This window comes from Diospyros lotus, unplaced genomic scaffold (genome assembly GCF_014633365.1).
Source record: "Diospyros lotus cultivar Yz01 unplaced genomic scaffold, ASM1463336v1 tig00010963_1, whole genome shotgun sequence".
NCBI lineage: Eukaryota > Viridiplantae > Streptophyta > Magnoliopsida > Ericales > Ebenaceae > Diospyros > Diospyros lotus.
In genome coordinates, this window is record NW_026267115.1 from 90459 (window position 1) to 111842 (window position 21384).

Consider the following 21384-nt stretch of genomic DNA (forward strand, 5'->3'; position numbering starts at 1 on the left):
ACACTTCACTAAGAAAATCGATAATCAATCATCAAGTAACCCAAACAGTCCTCGCAATGCTCCTTCTTCAAGTTCTATATCACCATCTAAAACTAAAAGATTCAAGCCTTTAGATGAATATACTATTAAGTCACTTGAAAGTAAAACCTCATATTATGAACGTGATCCTGGAAAACGAATCTCAATATCACAATATCCATTAGACAAACAAGATGAAGTTCGAAGAGCATATATCAATATGTGACTGTATCAACCTATTTATGAGTATCCTCATGTAAAATTTATCGATATTCAATGTTGTAATAGATTTTCAGTTGATGGAGTTATATAATAGATTTACCGAGAAAACAATAGAACTTTTTAAGTTATGCGAGACTTTAAGTCCTACAAATGGATTCAAATGATTCTCTATAGATGCTATTTGTGGTTTAGCTGAGGAATTTTATTCTTTGGATTTTAATAATGAAGAGATAAGTGATTTGAGGAGACAGTTGAATCACTACAAGTTTGATGTAATTCAGCATTCGTAATTTCAAAATTTTAATTCTCTTCCTCAATTTTGTCGGATGTTAGTTGAAACAAATAGGTCATGTCATTATTTCTTGATTGATAAATTGATTCATCTACTATTGACTCTTCCAATTTCTACAGCAACATCAGAACGAGCTTTTTTAGGAATGAAACTCATCAAATCATCACTTTGCAATAAAATAGAGAATGATTTTCTAGCAAACGTCGTGACTATCTATATTAAGAGGGAGATTGCTTTTGGTATTAATACAGAAGTACTCATTGACAAGTTTGATCTTTTGAAGAATTGCAAATTGGCTTTAAATAGTTTTATAAAGTATTTGTATTGTATATATATATATATATTTTTGCTTTCTCTTTTTAAGTTAATAAATTATGTTAAATACGCATATAAAATTCATTAAACTCTAATTTTTATCTTATTGTTTTTTTCTATTGATAAAGCTCACAGTTGGAAAAAAAATTTTGAAGCCCCCCAAGTAAAGAATCCTAGGTCCGCCCCAGTTCAAATTTCGTGTGGGAGGTTCTTTCTAGCATTAAAGGTGCCTCTTGGTAATAGGGAACATTCAAATGAAGGTTTTGAAGTATAAATATTTCGTAAACACAAAAGAACAAGGTTGAATATTGCACATTGATTGAAGGTTATTAACTCTCAAGCATCAAACAAATCTCAAATACAAATCTCTCAAAGTGAATCAAATCAACCAAGCATTTAAGAGACTCAATAAATATATTTTTAATGCGTTGATCTACCAGAACCGTAAAATGTTTAAATCAATAAGATTTGTTGTTTTGTTCATTTATATTGATTTGTTGGCATATTTGGTCCAATTGTATACTTTAGTTTTGCATAATTTGTATAAATCTTTGTGTGGATTGTTGGCTTCATAAAACCTGATAAAAATCTAGATATTTACTTTTCAAATATTTTTAGACTTAACTAATGATATCCAACCATTTTCATGTTTAAATAGTGAATATTTAATATTTAGTCCCATAATTAACCCCAAAAAAGATTACAGAAGGAGCTGATATCAAGAAAAATACATTCAAGTAAAAACCATAAGATATGACAAACATATCTAAAGACTATATCAAAATCTTAAAAAAGAAACATAGATAGCTAAATACAGTTGATATCAAGGAGTTGACCTAAAGTAATTGTGTGGAATGAACTCTTTGAAGATGGCCTTTGTTTGGATAGCTCCACATAAACTTGCCTCATAGATGGTCGGAGACGTGGATAGGTGTTAACACAAGCAAGTGCTAACTTTGTGGTAACCACAATTTCCTCTACTACTTGATCCTCTGGTGGTGGAAGGCGATTATCTAATATATTTTTCAATAATATGCCATAGAAGGTGGAATGCAATGATGACAAAGACGAGGAACACAAGGAGGAAAGAGATGAGATAAGATCACATGGGTGTTTTCCCATTAACACCTCTAATGTTAAAATCCCAAAACTATAAACATCCAACTTTGCATTCACTTCCATTGTATAAGCAAGTTCTACAAAACAAGGTTAAAAGACAAAAGGTAAAAAATTAGAACAAAGATAGAAGAAACAAACGGTAAATGAAAATCTTAATAGTTCAAATATATTTACGACATGGTAGCTAAAGATAACAAGATGTTGTTAACTAGTAAACATCCAAGTAATAGACTAGGGAAGGTGACAAAAAGTGCCTACCTCATTTGTTTCAACTCAATCTTTAAGAAAATCCTCATTTATACCAAACTTATAGTATTAATAACATTTAATTTAATAAATATATATATATATATACACAATTAAGTAGTAGGCATTATGATTAGGAAAAAATAACAATCATACCTGGAGCCGAATATCCAAAGGTCCCAGCAAATGAAGTCCAATTAGAGGAGTAGAGCTTTAAGAGTCTAGCAGTGCCAAAATCAGATATGTGAGCAACACATTCTGAATCAAACAAAATATTCTTACTTGATATGTCTCTATGGATTATTGAGTGCGAACATTCATGATGCATATAACACAAACCACTCGCTACATCTTTGATAGCATTCATTCTTTTGCTCCAGTCAAACCTCAATGCTTCTTCCTCATTCCTGAGCTTATTCTCCAAGCTACATCCATCTAAGAACTCATAAACCAAAAATGAACGACGTAAATCTGAACAAAAACCATAAAACTTTATAATGTTACGATGTCGTGCCTTTGTTAGTGCATGAATCTCACTCATAAAGCTTTTTAAATCAACCAAATTGCCATCTTGGGAAGGAAGGGTCTTCTTCACAGCAACAACTAAACCACTTGAAAACTTAGCTTTATAAATAGTGCCATATCCTCCTCGTCCAATGCAGTATTTCTCATTGAAGTCCTCTGTTGCTTCTATGATGTTTTCGTACACTATTTTCCCATCATAGCTCCATATTTCAAATAAATTTTCATTATGTACAACTTGGATCTCACTTTCTGCTTTCAATACTACTCTTTTGCTCAAAAGAAAGATCCCAACTACAAGAAATAGAGTCCCTGCCAGAGGAACTACCACAAGAAGAACAATTTTGGTTTTTGTTCTGGATTTATCTGCATTGTTCCTCACTTCAGGTGATGAGCAGGGTATCAAGCCCGTTTGGTTGCCACACAAATCGTTGTTACCTCTATATGCTTCATATGCTTCAAAAGTCTTGGTGTTTGGCAAAGGACCTTTCAAGTTATTATAAGATATATCAATTGATGTCAAACTTGTTGGCAGCTCACCAAAGGAGGAAGAGATTGAACCAGAAAGCATGTTGTGGGAGAGATTCAATTTCTCCAACCTTGGCATTTTCCCAAGCTGAGAAGGTATTTCACCCATTAAATTGTTCTCTCCAAGATCAAGGCTTTGAAGAAATTGTAATTTTTCTATCTCAAAAGGAATATCACCTGCAAGTCGATTCTCACCCAAATTCAAGTTTTGTAAGTTTTCACAGTTTGCTATCTCCCTTGGAATTGAACCAGTAAGGTTGTTTGCTGCTAGGTCAAGGTTTTGTAAACTAGATTGGGTACCGAATATTTCTACTGGGATGTTGCCTGAAAGCTTGTTATTACTCAAATTAAGGTAGAATAATAAGCCTAACTCCCTCAAATTCTTTGGGATCTCCCCTACTAGATGGTTTGAAGAGAGGTCAAGAAACTGTAACTTAGTTGCTGCAGTAAGATCAGGCGGTATGTTTCCAGTGAGTTGATTATTGGAGATCATTAGCGTAGTCAAATTCTTGGACTGCCCCCATTTTTCAGAAAGATTGCCAAACCAACAATTATAACTCAAATCCATGTAATTCAAGCTTGGTAGTACACCAAAATCTTCCTGAAAATTACCCTCTAGTTGGTTGTTCTCAAGCCTAACTCGAAACAAGCTATTACAGTTTAGCAAGCTTTTGGGGATGTTGCCAGTTAAATTGTTGTTTGCTGCATCAAGTCTTATGAGTGATCCATGTAGGCATAGATTTTGAGGTAGATGACCAGTGAGCTTGTTATTGCCTATTGAGAATATCTGCAAATGTGTAAGATTGGCTAATTCTGAAGGAATTGGGCCACTAAGTTTATTAGAAGACAAGACCAGTTGAGTAAGGGAATTCAAATTTCCTAACGAATGAGGGATTGGTCCTGAAAGTTGGTTACGGGAAAGGTATAGAACAATTAAGTTGGTTAAATTCCCAATCGAAGTTGGGATTGAACTTGAAAGATGGTTATCAGAAAGTTTTAAACAGACTAAGTTGGTTAAATTCCCAATCGAAGTTGGGATTGAACTTGAAAGATGGTTATCAGAAAGTTTTAAACGGACTAAGTTGGTTAAATTCCAAATTGAAATTGGAATTGGGCCAGTGAGATTGTTTTTTGTGAGATTAAGATCCCAAACCGACATCCCAAGTTCTTGAGGAATTGTTCCTGAAAGCTTGTTGTCATAAAGATAGAGACATTGTAGGTTTCGTAAGCTCCCTAATTCTGATGGAACTTTTCCAATAAAATTATTTTTGGAAAAGTCAATATAATAGAGTCTAGAAAGATTACCAATCTGTGTAGGAATAGACCCGTAGAATGAGTTGTTATGAAGTTCAAATCGGATAAGAAGGGGGAAGGAGGAGAAGCTAAAACTGAAAAGTGTACCTGTCAAGCCTACGTTGTTAAGGATAATGCGGGTGATGCTGCCAGTGTTGTCGCAACCAATTCCTTTCCAATGACAATAAGAATAGTTGCTTCCAACGTCCCATGATGGCAGCAGAGATTGGCTTTGGTTTTGAAGGCTGGCTTTCCATCTCAACAGAGCCGCTGCTTCATCATTGGACAGAGAATTAGAAGCGGTAGAACAAGAAGAGGAGGCCAATACAAGAAGAGCCATGGAAAGTGAAGTAATTGCTTGGGAATATGACATTGCTCTTAACTATTTGATCTAAGAAAAGGGCGGCGACGGCAACTTGGTGGATGAATATGACGAGTTCAGGTGCATGGTGTGGGTGGGGTATTTATAGATCCACACTGTGTAAAGCTAATGAATGCATTTAATTTGTTTATATATGTTGGAAAATTTGAAATATTTGTATATTCAGAAGTTCAAATTGATATTTGGGTGAATGAAAAATTGATTAAAAAATTGATATTTGGGTGAATGAAATACCAAAACGGCGCCGTTTGATGTTTCTTCAATACATTGAATACCTGTTGCAATCAATAGGCAATATAGTAGCTGAGAGCAGAATGCCGTGCCGTCTCGTCCTCAATTAATAAACTAATAAATAAAAGCTCAGATATTTCATCAATGAACGTAATTTAATCATTTTCAGGGTTCGTTGACCCAAATGGATATGATTTTGCCGGCGTCGCAAAGGTCGTGCGCGTTACATGCAAACAAATAAATTTGAGACTCGAACGACGCCGTTTGGTTTTGAATTGACCCGTTGATTTTGATACGCCGGCCGGTTTAAGAATCTTTTCCGACCGGCCATGGGAACCAAACTGGTGGAACCCACAAAAATCATTTTTTAAGAGGATTTATTTAATATACAATTAAACTAACAAGTAACAATTGTAATAAAAAAAAAAAAACCAAAAACATAGGACGAACATTGCAATGTCAAATTATAATTAAAATATCATAATAATTGAACTTTATTCGATTTGTTTTAGTGATTGGGTCTTGAATGTGGTGTCCTGACCTTTGGATGAGGTTTGAGATTATTTATTCGATCAATAAGTTGAATGGATGGGTGATTATTCAAACTGAAACATATCAATATCCATCTAGCCTGGGCATATGATTAATTGATGGGTACGCTCGATTGTTAGGAGAATCATTCAACCAAAATTTGGAAATGAGATAACATCTTCTTTTATTTATTTATTTATTTTTAGTATTTGAATTTCCAACATTGTTAATTTCATGCAAATCGTCTCATCTGCATGAGTTAGACAAAACTCCACTATGTAATGCTTACAGTGACCCCACAACATAACTATATGAGTAGAGCACCGCATTAACCACACATGCCATGTAAGATTTAGGGTTTAGGCACCATGCATTGTGACAAACATGGCCCCTCAAGAATCTAACTGAAAAAATATGTCTGGGCACTCAACAAGATACCAAGCAATCGTGGCAAGGATCAGCTTGGACAACCCCGAGGGTTGAGGCAAGGTGATATCAATGCCAAATAATTATGACTATCATTCAAGGATCCATCACATTCGAGTTGGGGTCCCCCCGCTTCAGTGTTGGTTCTTGTTGCAAATTTGGGATAATTTCGGTGTATTTGCTGTGTTGGGATGTTGTTCATTTTGCTGTCCTTGAATATTCTTTGGGGTTGTAGGACCTGGTCTTGTTGGATAGTTGTTTTCTTTAATACAATCTTACCATTCCCCCCCCAGAAAAAAGGTTGATGCAGAGTAGTCTGAAGGAATTTTCCAAATTTGATATGAAATGATTGGGTTGTAGTGAGGTGATGGCCTGTTTTCTGGGTAGAAAGTCCTAATGGTCCTATCATGGAGAATGGAAGTTTTTGTAGCTTGATTTTAGCTTGAATTGAAGCGGCGGTGGGCTGGAAGCATGGAAATCTTATGGATTCATTGCTCCATAATTCTAGTATCTGGAACTGTGAGGGGCAGCTCTGCTTTTGCAACAGTTTTTTCCTACTGGCTGCGTTATGGTTTCTCAGAGTAATATTAGGTTTTGGGTTTGTTGATGAAGGCTGTCTTGGAAAAAGATTTAGGAAGTTTGGACATGTTATTCTTTTCATCCTGATGGTCGAATTATCTAGAAGAGTCACTCTTCTACCATGCCTATTTGCCTTAGTATCCATAGACCTTGGTGGAATTTGTCCATGCTTGAGATTTTATAAGTCTTGGAGCTGCTGTGTAAGATTCTGCCAGAAGAAGATTTAAAGGCAAGGGGAGAGAATGTGCAGACAAATTCATGTTAACTAAATCAGAATTCCTGAAGGGCCTTCTACATCATTATACAAGGTTTTTGGGATTTTTCAGAAGGGTTCCAAACAGGGGTAGTCTCATACTTTCTGTTCTACTACCAGTAGTTTTATTTTGGTTTAGCTTCAGGAATTTCTGCCCTCTCTGTTTTGGGTGGTTGATGCTTCATGGTCCTAGGATGGTATTGTATTTGGGCAGCTTCAGCTGTTGGTTTATTAATAAATTTTTCATCTTCTATTAAACCATTACCTTATGATCTCATTCACAACATAATTGATCCCTCCACTTAACCCGTGGATTATGTGGCATTAGACAACCTTTGTATAAGCATTCGCGAAGTTAGGAATTGAACCTACAAATTCAAACTTGAAATGGGATATTTTGAAAGTGTCCTGCCATTAAACTATCACTTTATTTGGTAAAGAGAGTGTTTTCCTTTTTTTTCCTATGCTCATCTATCTCATCCTTAAAACATGCACTATATACTAGGGAACCTTAATTGATGAAGACTCGCTAGATTCCTAAAAAGCCTTTCAAGACTCAAAAAAGTTACTAGTTACAGCATAAATAATGAGTTAGAACTGGGGAAATTTATCAGCTGAATTACAATTGTTTATGTATATACCTGGCAACTTCTGCTTGTAAACAGCCTAAGTCTCTGGCTTGATGTTAATAGCAGCCTCCTTCTTTACCAGATGAAAGTTTGCATCCATGTATTCGTGGTAAATATATCATTGTGATGGTTCAGAGCATCAGTTTTGTTATCAGAAAACCAGCCCAATGTCCCTCCCACCTTAGCCGCATGAGTTTACAAACTCTGCGTAGGAATAACAATGAATTTCTTGCTCTGGGCAATGCTTTGTAACACACAATTAGCTAAGAAGGGTAGGGATCCACCAATTTGCCAATTTCATCTGGAATGTTGGCATGGCTGCAGAGTTCAACCATGCAACTATAGGGTCCGCATTGGGGCAGATACCATAACGTTCAGTCATACGTTTGAAGTACCTGCAAGCACCAGTGACATTGTTTGTGCGTACACAAGCACACAACACTCCCACAAACGTGACTGCATCCGGCTCTACATTCGCTGCCTCCGTCTGCTCGAATAGATTTAGAGCTTCCTCTCCACGCCCGTGCACTCTTAAATTAGTAATAATCGAATTCCAGGTAGCCGTGCCCTTGACATCCATGCTGTCGAAAACTCGCTTGGCATCCTCCAAGCTTCCGCATTTGCCGTACATATCAATAAGAGCTGTTCCCAGGAAAACCCCTAAATCAAACCCATTCTTGAAAGCGAAGTCATGAATCCGGCGGCCCAAGTTCAGGCTCCGGAGTTCAGTGCAGGCGATCAACGGGCTAACCAGTGTATACTCATTGGGCTTGACATTATCAACCTGCAGTATCCTCCTGAACAATATAAATGCCTCATTGGGCCATTGATTTCTGGCATAGCCATTAATAATTGCGGTCCAAGAGACAACATTTCTCCCCGGCATTTGCTCAAACACCAAATTAGCGGCATCCAGTTCGCCGCAGGCCACCAGCCCGGAAATCATGGTGGTCCAGAATCCAGATACTACGTTTCTCACACGCATTTTGTCGAACACCTTGCCGCCATGATCGGGGTCCCCGCACTTGAAGAAGAGATCCATCAGTGTATTCTGCAAGAAGATATCCCGGGAAACCTACCTTTGACAGCGAGCGAAAAAACCTCCTTCCCCGACGAAGGCGGCGCTAAGGCCAAGCAAGGTTTCATGGCGAACGGGAAAGTGAACTTATCAGGCGGCACGCCTCTGCAGATCATGAGACTAAACAGTACCAGCGCTTGTCGCGGGCTGCCGTTAACGACGTGGAACCGAATCATGAGATTCCACACCATGGTTGGAGGGCGAGGGAGCTGATCGAACACCGAAGTTGCGGACTCCATCTCTCCGATAGACGAGCTGCTTCGGAGCAGCTTGACGACGATCAGTTGGTCGTGAGAGAGGCCGCTCCGAATGATTCTCGCATGGATTCGCTTGAGCTACTTGAAATCGGAGCAATTGTGAAGCAAGGAGAGGGCATCTCGGGAGCCAAACCTTCTTGTGTGGCTGTTGCTGTCGTCGTTGGTGGAGCTCTGGAATGGGTTTCTTCTGGGAAGAGTATCGGGAGTGCATGAGAAGGACGCAACCATTATATATACAACTTATGCTTAATGTATCAGACTTGCGAAAGAAAACGCTCTGAACAATGAGCAATGCGGCGGCATCGAAACCCATATCTCTAATTCTATGGAACCGTGAGAACAAGAAATAAATAAATGAGAAATATTATTTCAATATAGAATTTTAAGATTTTGGGTAATATTTAGCATTGAAGATCATACAAAATATCAAAATTTTGTGTGGATATAAATATCTAAACTTTTTGTCAATATAAGATGAGCACGAGGGGAAGAATTGTTGGTGTAATACCCATTTTTAATTAACGAGATACAAAACATCAAAATTTTGTATTGATATAACATGAGCACGAGCGAGAGAATTGTTGGTGTAATACCTATTCTTTATTAATGTGATACAAATATCTAAATTTTGTGTCCATATAACATAGGTAAGAGGGGAAGAATTGGTAGTGTGATACTCATTCTTTATTAATGAGATATAAATATCTAAATTTTGTGTCCATATAACGTGTGCACGAGAGGGAGAATTGTTAGTGTATATCCATTCTTTATTAATGTGATAGAAATATCTAAATTTTGTGTCCATATAATGTAAGTTGATGAGGAGAATTGTTAGCGTAGTACCCATTCTTTATTAATGGAATATAAATATTTAAATTTTGTGTCGATATAACACAAGCATGAGGGGGAGAATTGTTCGTGTAATACCCATTCTTTATTAATGGGATATAAATATTTAAATTTAGTGTCGATATTACATGAGCACGAGGGAAAAAATTGTGACTACATTAGTGAGATGTTATATTGGGTAATTAGGAGAGATCTAAGCCAACAACTTAGATTTAAAGCCCAAGAAGATTAGGCCTAAAAAATTGGGCTTAAATCTAGAATAGGTTCAAGCTGGACCCAAAGTTATCCAAGCTTGGAAGATAAAAAAAGGCACAAGACTAAGTCTACCCTCATATTACATTGTTGACTCACCAAGCTCATTCAAGGGCTCAAATTTGACTATTTGCGTGGCATAATCTAGCTTTTTATCAAATCCCTAACAAGCTTGTACAAAGGCACAATTTTTCACAAATTAGGTACCTCGTTAATTACACATTGATTGCATCATTATTATGTCATTTAGTCGGAATATAATAACTGACTTAAGCATCAAATGATCTATTGTAAGACCGAGCCTTGTTCTTTTTTTACAAGTATAACATGTCCGGACAAGCTCATGCTAGAGGATTCCCAAGAATACTTTAAAATCGAGAAGAACTAGCTAAGAACATGACCATTATTCCAAGTGGGTGGTAATTGGTCTTGAAGGTCTCATCAATCTCATTGTGCTTGTGATAATTTCTTTTATTAAGTTTATGTTTCTTTTTTTTTCACTTTTTTTTTTTTTTTGAGGACAACACAAAGCCACCATACAAAGGGAACATGCATTGAGACAAGAGCTAACAAGTTGGGATCAAACCAAAAGACAAAAGAGAAAGGGACTAGGTGAGGCAAAACGATAGAAATAAAAGACCAAAGGTGGAGGGAATAAGGGAAGTCAATCGTGCAAAGTGGTTAAATAAAAAGGTCAATCAGTGAAAAAGGACCAATCAAAATGGATTTGTGTTAGGATATTGGGCAAATTGTCACTTTTGATATGTAAACTTACACACTTTGATCAATTTCATATAGGCTTCTTTTTTGTGGTCAAATGAATGAATAAACTTACAATTATGGTCAATTTCATACAAATAAAACTAGGGTGAATTGCCTGTAACCCTTTTGTGGTTTAAAAATATCTATAGAAGGCCATATGATTAATTTTTTTTTCTTTAAAACCCTTCATTTTGTGTCTTAAAGAAAAAAACAAATTAAAATAACAAAAAATATTTGTTCTTTAGAGAAATGATATACCGACAAACAAGTTTGATAAACAACCCTCACAAAATGTCATGACACACAATTTCATAATATTTTTTGTGTTTTTTCAGTTGTGTTTTTAATTTCATTTGTGGTTGGTTAGGGTATGCCCTAGCGCAAGCTTTATACGTTTTAAGATATTTTTTTTGTTAATATACTCTCATTTATAGGAAAAAAGATAGCAACAGTTCATAGTAGTGAGTAGATTTATTGTTAATTTTAGATAATATGATATTTTCATATAGGAAAATTTTTCAAAAAAAAATAAATTCAATTCTTACCTTTACTTAGAAGAAAGGCTCATGCTATGCACATATAAATAAAAAATAAAAAATTTTAAATTAATGTATATTAGACGTCATTTGACAGCTATAGTTTACATTTTTTAGACAAAATTTTGAATAAAATGGGATTGGGTAGTAATAAAATTATTGACAAAATAATTGCTGAATCTCATAAGTTGAAATTTTATTAAAATAATTTTTTTTAAGCAAGACTCTTAAAAGATATAACAATAAAAGGAAAGTTAGCTTAAGAGAGAAATAAATTAACCTCACCCTAAAATTTTAAGTATGAATCAGCGAATAACAAAATGAGATGCGAGAGAGTAAAGAAGAGAATACTCAGATTTTAGAGTAGTTCGATCCCAACTACCCAAGTTTACTACCTTGACTTCTTGTCATGAATTTAAAACACTTATTATTGAGTGATTGATTAGAAAGACGAGCACTATCCTATATTATATAGTAGTTTTTTATTTGGCTTAGCTATAACCATAGATTGTTTTTTCTCGGGCTCAAGCAATAACCCTTGCACCAAACAAATGAGAATAGAAGCAATTTGGTGAGAATAATAATATCTATATTTTGATTTTATGAAACCATGTTAATAACATTTTTTTTTAAATATCTTTTACGTATTTTTAAAAAAAGAAAAATTGACTATATTAATAAAAATTAAACTCATGGCCCATAAACAGTAACAAATTTCTCAAACAATTTTAATGTTATATCTTTTTTTTTTCTTTAAATAAGTATTTTGTTGAAAAAAAATCATAAATCATCAATAATTTATACTAGGGCATACCACAAGCATCGCAACAAAAATTGAAAAATAATGATTCTAAACTACCAAAATATATTTATATTCCTCTTAATATAAAGAATATATACAAATGTCAAAGGAATCTTCAAATAACTTCAATTTGAATTTTGGACTCCTGATCTTTATAAATTTTATCTTCTTAAGCATTGTAAGGCTTTTGACGGAAATGTTAATATTTATGATGCTAACACTCTATTACTCACTAAACAAATACTTATAGATATGAGTGTTCAAAAAAATTGACAAATTGTGAAAACTGACCGAACCAATTCCGCACCGTATGATTTTTTAAGGGGGCGATCTAGCACGGTTTGAGAAATCCTCAAACCATGCGGTTTGCGATTTGAGGATTTTTCGGTTCGATTTGAATTGAATTACTGGAATATAATGTAATAATAAAAAAATTATGAAATAATTTATAAAACAATCTGCTTATATATAAATAGATTGTTTATATACAATCTTTTATTTATTTTGGTTCATGGGATAAATGGTTAATGAAAAAATTTATGAAACCATGGAAATCGCACCACGAAAATGGGTGGATTAATATTTTATATGTTTTGGGCAAATTGCGAAAATTGCCTCGAACTGCACCACAAAATATAGTACGATTTCCGTTGATCAAACCAAACCGTGAGGTCTGGTTTGACAGAAAAATCACAAAAACGGTTTGACGTACTGAAAATGTCAAAAACCCACCAAACCAGACCGTGCACACCCCTATTTAGAGAGAACTACGATCATCTTAACATGTCACATTTGCCTAAGCATTAGAAAATTTTTAACGTGAATGTCGACATTTGTACTGATGAAGACACTCGATTACTCATATAAAATACTTAGAGAGAACAACGGCCATTACTTTACTGCAATATCAACACTTATTTTGTTTAAAATTGTGCCTAAAAGAAATTAAAAAATAAATTGTTACTATTAAATATCATCCAATAAATTTTTATTTAAATTCTTTTATTATTTTTACATATGTATAACATGTGATATATATATATATATCAATTAAAAATTTTCATACATTAGACGAACTCAGACTCTAATTAGTGGTCAAATGTTGTCTCCCTTGAGTAGTTAACGCAAGATTTACACACAATAGTAAAAAAAAAAAAAAAAAAAGTCTCATTAGTGCCACTAATTAATTTCATTTTGTCTTTTTTTTGTTGTTGTTGATATAAACAATTTCACTTCTACAAAGATTAATAGTACAGTCAGTATATAAATACCTATTTTATCATCAAATTATCAAATTACAAATAGCAATTCTAAAACAATAGTGACAGAAGGCCAGTTTTTGAACCAATTTGTGACTAGAGATGTTCTATCAAGACAAACTTACCATTGGGAACATGTGCTTATCTTTTGAAGAATATATAAACAGTTAAGACATCTTTAGTTGTAGAAAATAAATTAAAAACTAAAAATGCTTTTTAAAACTCTCTGGGACCGAAACTTTTCCATGAACTTGTGGAGGGAACTTTGGGATTCTAAGACAATTAACCTTTAAGTTTTAATTATACTGTAACCTTTCAGGGTAATTCACGTGGTCGATCATTCAGGATCTAGGATAACCTTTAAGTTTTTTTTTTTTTTTTTTTAATTTTTCTCTACTTTTGCTATTGAAAAAAAGTAAGTTTTCTTCAAAAAAATATTTTAAGCTCAATTTTTTTCTTTTTTCCTTTTTGACTTGGACTAACCCGCCTACTTGATAAAGAATTTGAGCCCCTCTACTCATTGTTTCAATATATTTTTATTTTAAAAAAATTCAAAAAAATGAAAATTATAAAAACATTCTATATTGACATAATGAATTTGAGACTAGTGAAGTCTTTTTTTTTTTTGTTGTTATATTCTAAAATGAGGCGTTTTAGTTTTAATATAGATAAACAACAACATATTCAGCCTTTATCCTACTATGTGAGGTCAACTACATGAATTCTAGAATTTCATGTATTTATGTCTTTTGTCATATCTCCATTTAGGACTATACATTTCATATCAAATTTTAATATCTTTCCCAAAATCTTTAAACAAAATTAAAATTAGTTATTGAAACATAGGTTGCCTCTCTCACTATATGTATGTCTTGAATTCAAATTTAAAAAATTATACTAAAAATATGATAGAGATATAAATCCTATATCTAATATAATAACCATATGTGATTGTTTAGAATGTACAAATTTAGAGTAATAAAAAATCTAGTGAGATTGTGAAATTTTGGGTAAGAGTTTTTTTTTTTTTTTTTTTGTGATTCATTATTCCACCATAATAAATGTTACCATATTATCAAACTATGTTATATATGATTTTAATCTTTTATGAATGTTACAAAATTTATTTCTATATTTGATTTATTACATAATAAGTGGTATTGGAGCAATATATAATGGGAACTTTTCAAATATTTTAAAACTTGACCAATGATATCCAACCATTTTCATGTTTAAATAGTGAATATCTAATATTTAGTCCCACAATTCCCCCAGAAAAAAGATTACAAGGAAAAAAGAGAAGTCTACTTTAATTTTTTTTCTAAATAAGCTATTAAACTATAAGAAAAAATACATTCAAGTAAAAACTACAGGATATGATAGATATATGTAGAGACTATATCAAATCTTAAAAAGAAACAAAGATAGCTAAATACAATTGATATTAAGGAGTTGACCTAAAGTAATTATGTGGAATGAACTCTCTGAAAATGGCCTCAGTTTTGATAGCTCCACAAAAACTTGCTTCATAGATGGTCGGAGATGTGGATCGATCTTAACGCAAGCAAGTGCTAACTTTGTGGTAATCACAATTTCCTCTGCTACTTGATCCTCTGGTGGTGGGAGGCGATTGTCTAATACATCTTTCAATAATATGCCATAAAAAGTAGAAGGCAATGATGAGGAAGATGAGGAACACGAAGAGGAAAGAGATGAGATAAGATCACATGGGTGTTTTCCCATTAACACCTCTAATGTTAAAACCCAAAACTATAAACATCCAACTTTGCATTCACTTCCATTGTATAAGCAAGTTCTACAAAACAAGGTTAAAAGACAAGAGGTAAATATTAGAAGATAGAGAGAAGAAACAAAGTGTAAATGAAAATATTAATAGTTCAAATATATTTACGGCATGGTAGCTAAATATAACAAGGTGTTGTTAACTAATAAGCATCCAATTAATAGACTAGGGAAGGTGACAAATGGTGCCTACCTCAAGTTTGTTTTGAACTCAATCTTTAATGTAGATAAGAAAATCCTCATTTATACCAGATTTACACTATAAATAATATTTAATTTAATAAAAAAATATATATAACTACGTAGTAGGCATTGTGATTAGAAAAATAACAACTATACCTGGAGCTGCATATCCAAAGGTCCCAGCAAATGAAGTCCAATTAGAGGAGTGGAGGCTTAAGAGCCTAGCAGTGCCAAAATTAGATATGTGTGCAACACATTCTGAATCAAACAAAATATTCTTACTTGATATGTCTCTATGGATGATTGGGTGTGAACATTCATGATGCATATAACACAAACCACTCGCTACACCTTTGATAGCATTCATTCTTTTGCCCCAGTCAAACATCAATGCTATTTCGTCATTTCTGAGCTTATTCTCCAAGCTATCTCCTTCTAAGAACTCATAAACCAAAAATGAACGAAGTGAATCTGAACAAAAACCATAAAGTTTTATGATGTTACGATGTCGTGCCTCTGTTAGTGCATGAATCTCACTCCTAAAGCTTTTTAAATCAACTAAATTGCTATCTTGGGAAGGATGGGTCTTCTTCCCAGCAACAACTAAACCATTTGAAAACTTAGCTTTATAAACAATGCCATATCCTCCTCGTCCGATGTAGTATTTCTCATTGAAGTCCTCTGTTGCTTCTATGATGTTTTGGTACACTATTTTCCCATCATAGCTCCATATTTCAAATAAATTTTCATTATGTACAACTTGGATCTCACTTTCTGCTTTCAATACTACTCTTTTGCTCAAAAATTGAAAGATCCCAACAACAAGAAGTAAAAGAAATAGAGTCCCTACCAAAGGAACTACCACAAGAAGAACAAATTTGGTTTTTGTTCTGGATTTATCAGCATTGTTCTTCACTTTAGGTGATGAGCAGGGTATCAAGCCCGTCTGATTGCCACACAAACCGTCGTTACCTCTGTTTGCTTCATATGTTTCAAAAACCTTGGTGTTTGGTAGAGAACCTTTCAAGTTATTGTAAGATATATCAATAAATGTCAAACTTGTTGGCTGATCGCCAAAAGATGAAGGGATGGAACCAGAAAGCATGTTGTGGGAGAGATTCAATTTCTCCAACCTTGGCATTTTCCCAAGCTGAGATGGTATTTCACCCATTAAATTGTTGTCTCCAAGATCAAGGCTTTGAAGAAATTGTAATTTTTCTATCTCAAAAGGAATACCACTTGCGAGTCGATTCTCACCCAAATTCAAGTTTTGTAAGTTTTCACAGTTTGCTATCTCCCTTGGAATTGAACTAGTAAGGTTGTTTGCTGCTAGATCAAGGTTTTGTAAACTGGATTGGGTACCAAATATTTCTGTTGGGATATTGCCTGAAAGCATGTTATTACTCAAATTAAGGTGGAATAGTAAGCCCAATTCCCCTCAAATTCTTTGGGATCTCCCCCACTAGATGGTTTGAAGAGAGGTCAAGAAACTGTAACTTAGTTGCTGCAGCAAAGTCAGGCGGCATGTTTCCAGTGAGCTGATTATTGGAGATCACTAGCTTAGTCAAATTCCTGGATTGCCCCCATTTTTCCGAAAGCTTGCCTCTGAAACGATTATAACTCAAATCCATGTAATCCAAGCTTGGTAATACACCAAACTCCTCCTGTAAATTACCCTCTAGTTGGTTGTTCTTGAGCCTAACTCAAAACAAGCTATTGCAGTTTCGCAAGCTTTTGGGGATGTTGCCTGTTAAATTGTTGTTTGATGCACCAAGTGTTATGAGTGATCCACCTAGGCATAGATTTTGAGGTAGACGACCAGTGAGCTTGTTATTGCCTATTGAGAATTTCTGCAAATGTGTAAGATTGGCTAATTCTGAAGGAATAGGGCCACTAAGTTTATTATTGAACAAGACCAGTTGAGTAACGGAATTCAAATTTCCTAATGAATGAGGGATTGGTCCCGAAAGTTTGTTTCGGGAAAGTCGTAGACTAGTTAACTTGCTTAAATTCCCAATCAAAGTTGGGATTGAACTTGAAAGATGGTTTTTCGAAAGTATTAAACAGTCTAAGTTGGATAAATTCCAAATTGAAGTTGGAATTGGGTCTGTGAGATTGTTTTTTGAGAGCTGAAGATCCCAAATCAAAGTCAACATCCCAAGTTCTTGAGGAATTGATCCCGAAAGGTTGTTTTTATGAAGATAAAGACATTGTAGGTTTCGCAAGCTCCCTAATTCGGATGGAACTTTTCCAATAAAATGATTTGAAGAAAAATCAATATAGTAGAGTTTCGAAAGATTACCAATCTGTGCAGGAATAGACTCGTAGAATGAGTTGTTATGAAGCTCAAATCGGATAAGATGAGAGAAGGAGGAGAAGCTAAAACTGAAAAGTGTACCTGTCAAGCCTACGCTGTTAAGGATAATGGGGGTGATGCTGCTAGTGTTGTCGCAACCAATTCGAGTCCAATTACAATAAGAATGGTTGCTTCCAACGTCCCATGATGGCAGCAAAGATTGGCTTTGGTTTTCAAGGCTGGCTTTCCATCTCAATAGAGCCGCTGCTTCATCATTGGACAGAGAAGCAGCAGTAGTATAGGAAGAGGAGGCCAATACACGAAGAGCCATGGCAGGCACAAGATGCATGGCAAGTGAACTAATTGCTTGGGAATATGACATTGCTCTTAGCTATTTGATCTAAGAAAAGGGTGGTGGTGTTATTATTCATAGATCCAAACTCTATATTGATGAACTGCCCACCAACTGGACTGGAAAGACTTGGAATCTTCAAAGAAAGATCAAATAGACTTTTAATTGGTGTTTGACCCTAGAGCAAAAGTCGTATTTTGAATTCGGCTAAATAGGCAGCGCAAGGCGATGTTGTTGCCCTGCGTGGTGTGGAAGAGGAGCAATTTGGTTTCCGATTTGATGTTACATCCATCTCTATAGACTTGACTGATTCACATGCTGTGGAAGGGATGGGTATCGTGGCCGGTGGGAGAGAGCGACGGCGCTGCGACTGGCGGGTGGGGGGCGATGGTCGTGAGAGGGAGAGAGACAATCGTGAGAGGGATGGGTTTCGTGGCCAGCGGTGCGACTGGTGGGTGGGGGCGATAGTCGTGAGAGAGAGAGACGGTCATGAGAAGAGGGATAGGTTTCGTGGCCGGCGGGTGAAGGTGATAGCGGTGCGGCGGTGCTGCTGGCAGGTGGCGGCAACGGTCGGTCGTGGAGTCATGGACATGGTGGCCCTTTCTTTCTCATCGTACAATGAAAGGGAAAGAAGGAAGAAGAGAAGATACAGTTTGAAGCATGAGAAACACAACACAACACAACACGACAGCACAATCCCCAAAATCAAATGCCCCTGCTTGACAAAAGCAACTCCTAAATTATAATCTTTTCATGAATGCTTGTTATTTTAAGCACTTTGCTATAATAGATCACCACGTAACCCTAATAATTCATCCATCTAGGCATAGATTTTGAGGTAGACGACCAGTGAGCTTGTTCTCGTTTATGAAGAGTGCAAGTAAATGAGAAAGATTTGCTAAGTTTATTATTGAACAAGGCCAGTCTTATAAGGGAACTCAAATTTCCTAGCGAATGAGGGATTGGTCCCAAAAGTTGGTTACGGGAAAGGTGTAGATTAGTTAACTCGGTTAAATTCCCAATCAAAGTTGGGATTGAACTTGAAAGATGGTTATCATGAAGGTCTAAAAGGACTAAGTTGGTTAAATTCTAAATTGAAGTTGGAATTGGGCCAGTGAGATTGTTTTTTGAGAGCTGAAGATCCCAAACCAAAGTCAACATCCCAAGTTCTTGAGGAATTGATCCTGAAATGTTGTTTTTATAAAGATAGAGAAGTTGTAGGTTTCGTAAGCTCCCTAATTCTGATGGAACTTTTCCAATAAAATGATTTGAGGAAAAGTCAATATAGTAGAGTCTCGAAAGATTACCAATCTGTGTAGGAATAGACCCCTAGAAAGAGTTATTATGAAGCTCAAATCGGATAAGATGAGGGAAGGAGGAGAAGCTAAAACTGAAAAGTGTACCTGTCAAGCCTACTCTGTTAAGGATAATGTGGGTGATGCTGTTAGTGTTGTCGGAAGCAATTCCAGTCCAATTACAGTAAGAATGGCTGCTTCCAACGTCCCATGATGGCAGGCTTTGGTTTTGAAGGTTGGCTTTCCATCTCAACAGAGCCGCTGCTTCATCATTGGACACAGAAGCAGCAGTAGAACAGGAAGAGGAGGCCAATACAAGAAGAGCCATGGCGGCCGCAAGATGCTTGGAAAGTGAACTAATTGCTTGGGAATATGACATTGCTCATAACTATTTGATCTAAGAAAAGGGTGGTGGTGAAGGCTTGGTGGATGACGATCGAGTTCAAGTGGATGGTGGGGTTTTTATAGATCCAAACTGTATAAAGCTAATGAATGCCTTTAATATTGCCCACCAACTGGACTGGAAAGACTTGGAATCTTCAAAGAAAGATCAGTATTTGGAGTACCAAGTTGTGGGTGCATCGTAACCCGCCGTGGAAGTTCATGCCGTCCCCAATCAGTGAGGAGAATTCACCATTCAACTGTGTACTTTGTGCATATTGGTGGTTATTTATGGACACAAACTGCATGCATTTCTGTACACGAATAGTTACTTGGAGACGAAGTTTTTCTGCTTCGTATGACACTTAAAACTCCAAAATTCCATATCTAGATACCATCTTTGTTTCAGTATTCATCATCAAACTGGAAATATGTACCGTTGCTAGCTAGCTAGCTGTTAGTAATTGGCCAATAAGAAAGATGTGGAATTTTGCGATCATAGAAAGCCAGGTAGCCATCAACCAGGACCGGACCATGGAGTTAAGTCGTCGCAACTGGGCCCTGCAAACCAATACCGATGGAAAAGCGACCTTTCTATCACTCTCCAAATTCCCTTCTATTGAAGTTAACTTGACATTGACATTAGGGTCTTGCGTCTTACATATTAAAAATGACCGTAACCATTTTGAGATAGTTTGCTTTGATCTCAACCAATTGATCATGCATGCATGCCCCATATATATTAAGATCATAAAATATCAAGTCGATCAAGCATTGGATATGCAAGTGACTCCCTAGTGTTGAGAGTCCGTCATACTGATGATGATGTTGAAAATTGTTGAATGTGAAAAGGTAAGAGTTGTAACTTTTGACAAAGGGAAATTATTCAAGCCACAATTTTTGACAAATGAGCTAAGCAATAATTGCATGAAAGGGGTTCAACACAAACGTTTTTTCTTTTGTTTTTATTTCTTTTAATGTTTGCAAAATAATATTCTTTTTAATATTAAATGTATATCTAAGAGTTGAAATTGTTACAACAAAACTTATATATATGTTATTTGTTATTAATACAGTTAATAAATATTTAAACATGAGATTGAAAGTTTTAAATTTCTATTAGGCATGATTATTTGGTAAGATATATTATTTTTTATTAATACGGTTAGTAAATATTTACAATGTTACAATAGATCACTTGAATTATCTTATTTCTTTTTTAAAAAACTATAGAGAAAATAGTTTTAAATCTTCTATGATTTTTGCTAAAAAGATTGCAGAATAAATGAATATAGAACCAAAGTTTCATGAAAAACATACAATAAAGAGAAAGAATCAATTTGATGAGAATGAAAATAAGGAGATTAAATTATCTATTGAAAAATTATTTAGAATTAATTATTTTATATATTTAGTTAATCATACTGTTTCCTCTTTTCAAAATATATTTGAATAATTTAAAATTTACGAAAATAATTTTGGATTCATTTATAATGCAAAAAAGTTAAAATTACTTGATGATGATAATTTGAAGAAAAAATGTTTAAATGTTGAAAAATTTTTAAAACATGATATGTTCTCTAATATTGATGGTTAGATTTATTTTTAAAATTAAACATTTTAAAAGAAATTATAACTAATAGAAATAAAAACACCACTTACGATACTAAATTTTATAAAAAAAAGTAAATTC

The 21384-nt window shown here is 34.9% G+C and overlaps 1 protein-coding gene and 3 pseudogenes across 1 annotated transcript; all 4 read right to left on the minus strand.

Moving 5' to 3' along the window:
* Window positions 1-1611: 1611 nt before the first annotated feature.
* LOC127793474 (MDIS1-interacting receptor like kinase 2-like) lies at window positions 1612-4939 on the minus strand. Its single transcript, XM_052324210.1, has 2 exons — window positions 2369-4939; window positions 1612-2043 (listed from the first exon to the last, which is right to left on the minus strand). Exons 1-2 carry the CDS (start codon window positions 4926-4928, stop codon window positions 1655-1657), a joined length of 2949 nt encoding a protein of 982 aa, XP_052180170.1. The 5' UTR covers window positions 4929-4939; the 3' UTR covers window positions 1612-1654.
* Window positions 4940-7849: 2910 nt separating this feature from the next.
* On the minus strand, window positions 7850-9149 carry LOC127793477 (pentatricopeptide repeat-containing protein At3g26630, chloroplastic-like; annotated as a pseudogene).
* A 5602-nt stretch (window positions 9150-14751) lies between these two features.
* LOC127793476 (MDIS1-interacting receptor like kinase 2-like) lies at window positions 14752-16763 on the minus strand (annotated as a pseudogene).
* A 13-nt stretch (window positions 16764-16776) lies between these two features.
* On the minus strand, window positions 16777-19986 carry LOC127793479 (probable leucine-rich repeat receptor-like protein kinase At1g35710; annotated as a pseudogene).
* Window positions 19987-21384: the final 1398 nt, after the last annotated feature.

Coding starts and splice junctions, on each gene's coding strand:
- LOC127793474 (XM_052324210.1), bottom strand. CDS start 4,928: ATGTCATATTCCCAAGCAATTACTTCACTTTCCATGGCTCTTCTTGTA. Junction 2,044..2,368: donor CTTTGGATATTCGGCTCCAG/GTATGATTGTTA, acceptor CTTGTTTTGTAG/AACTTGCTTATACAATGGAA.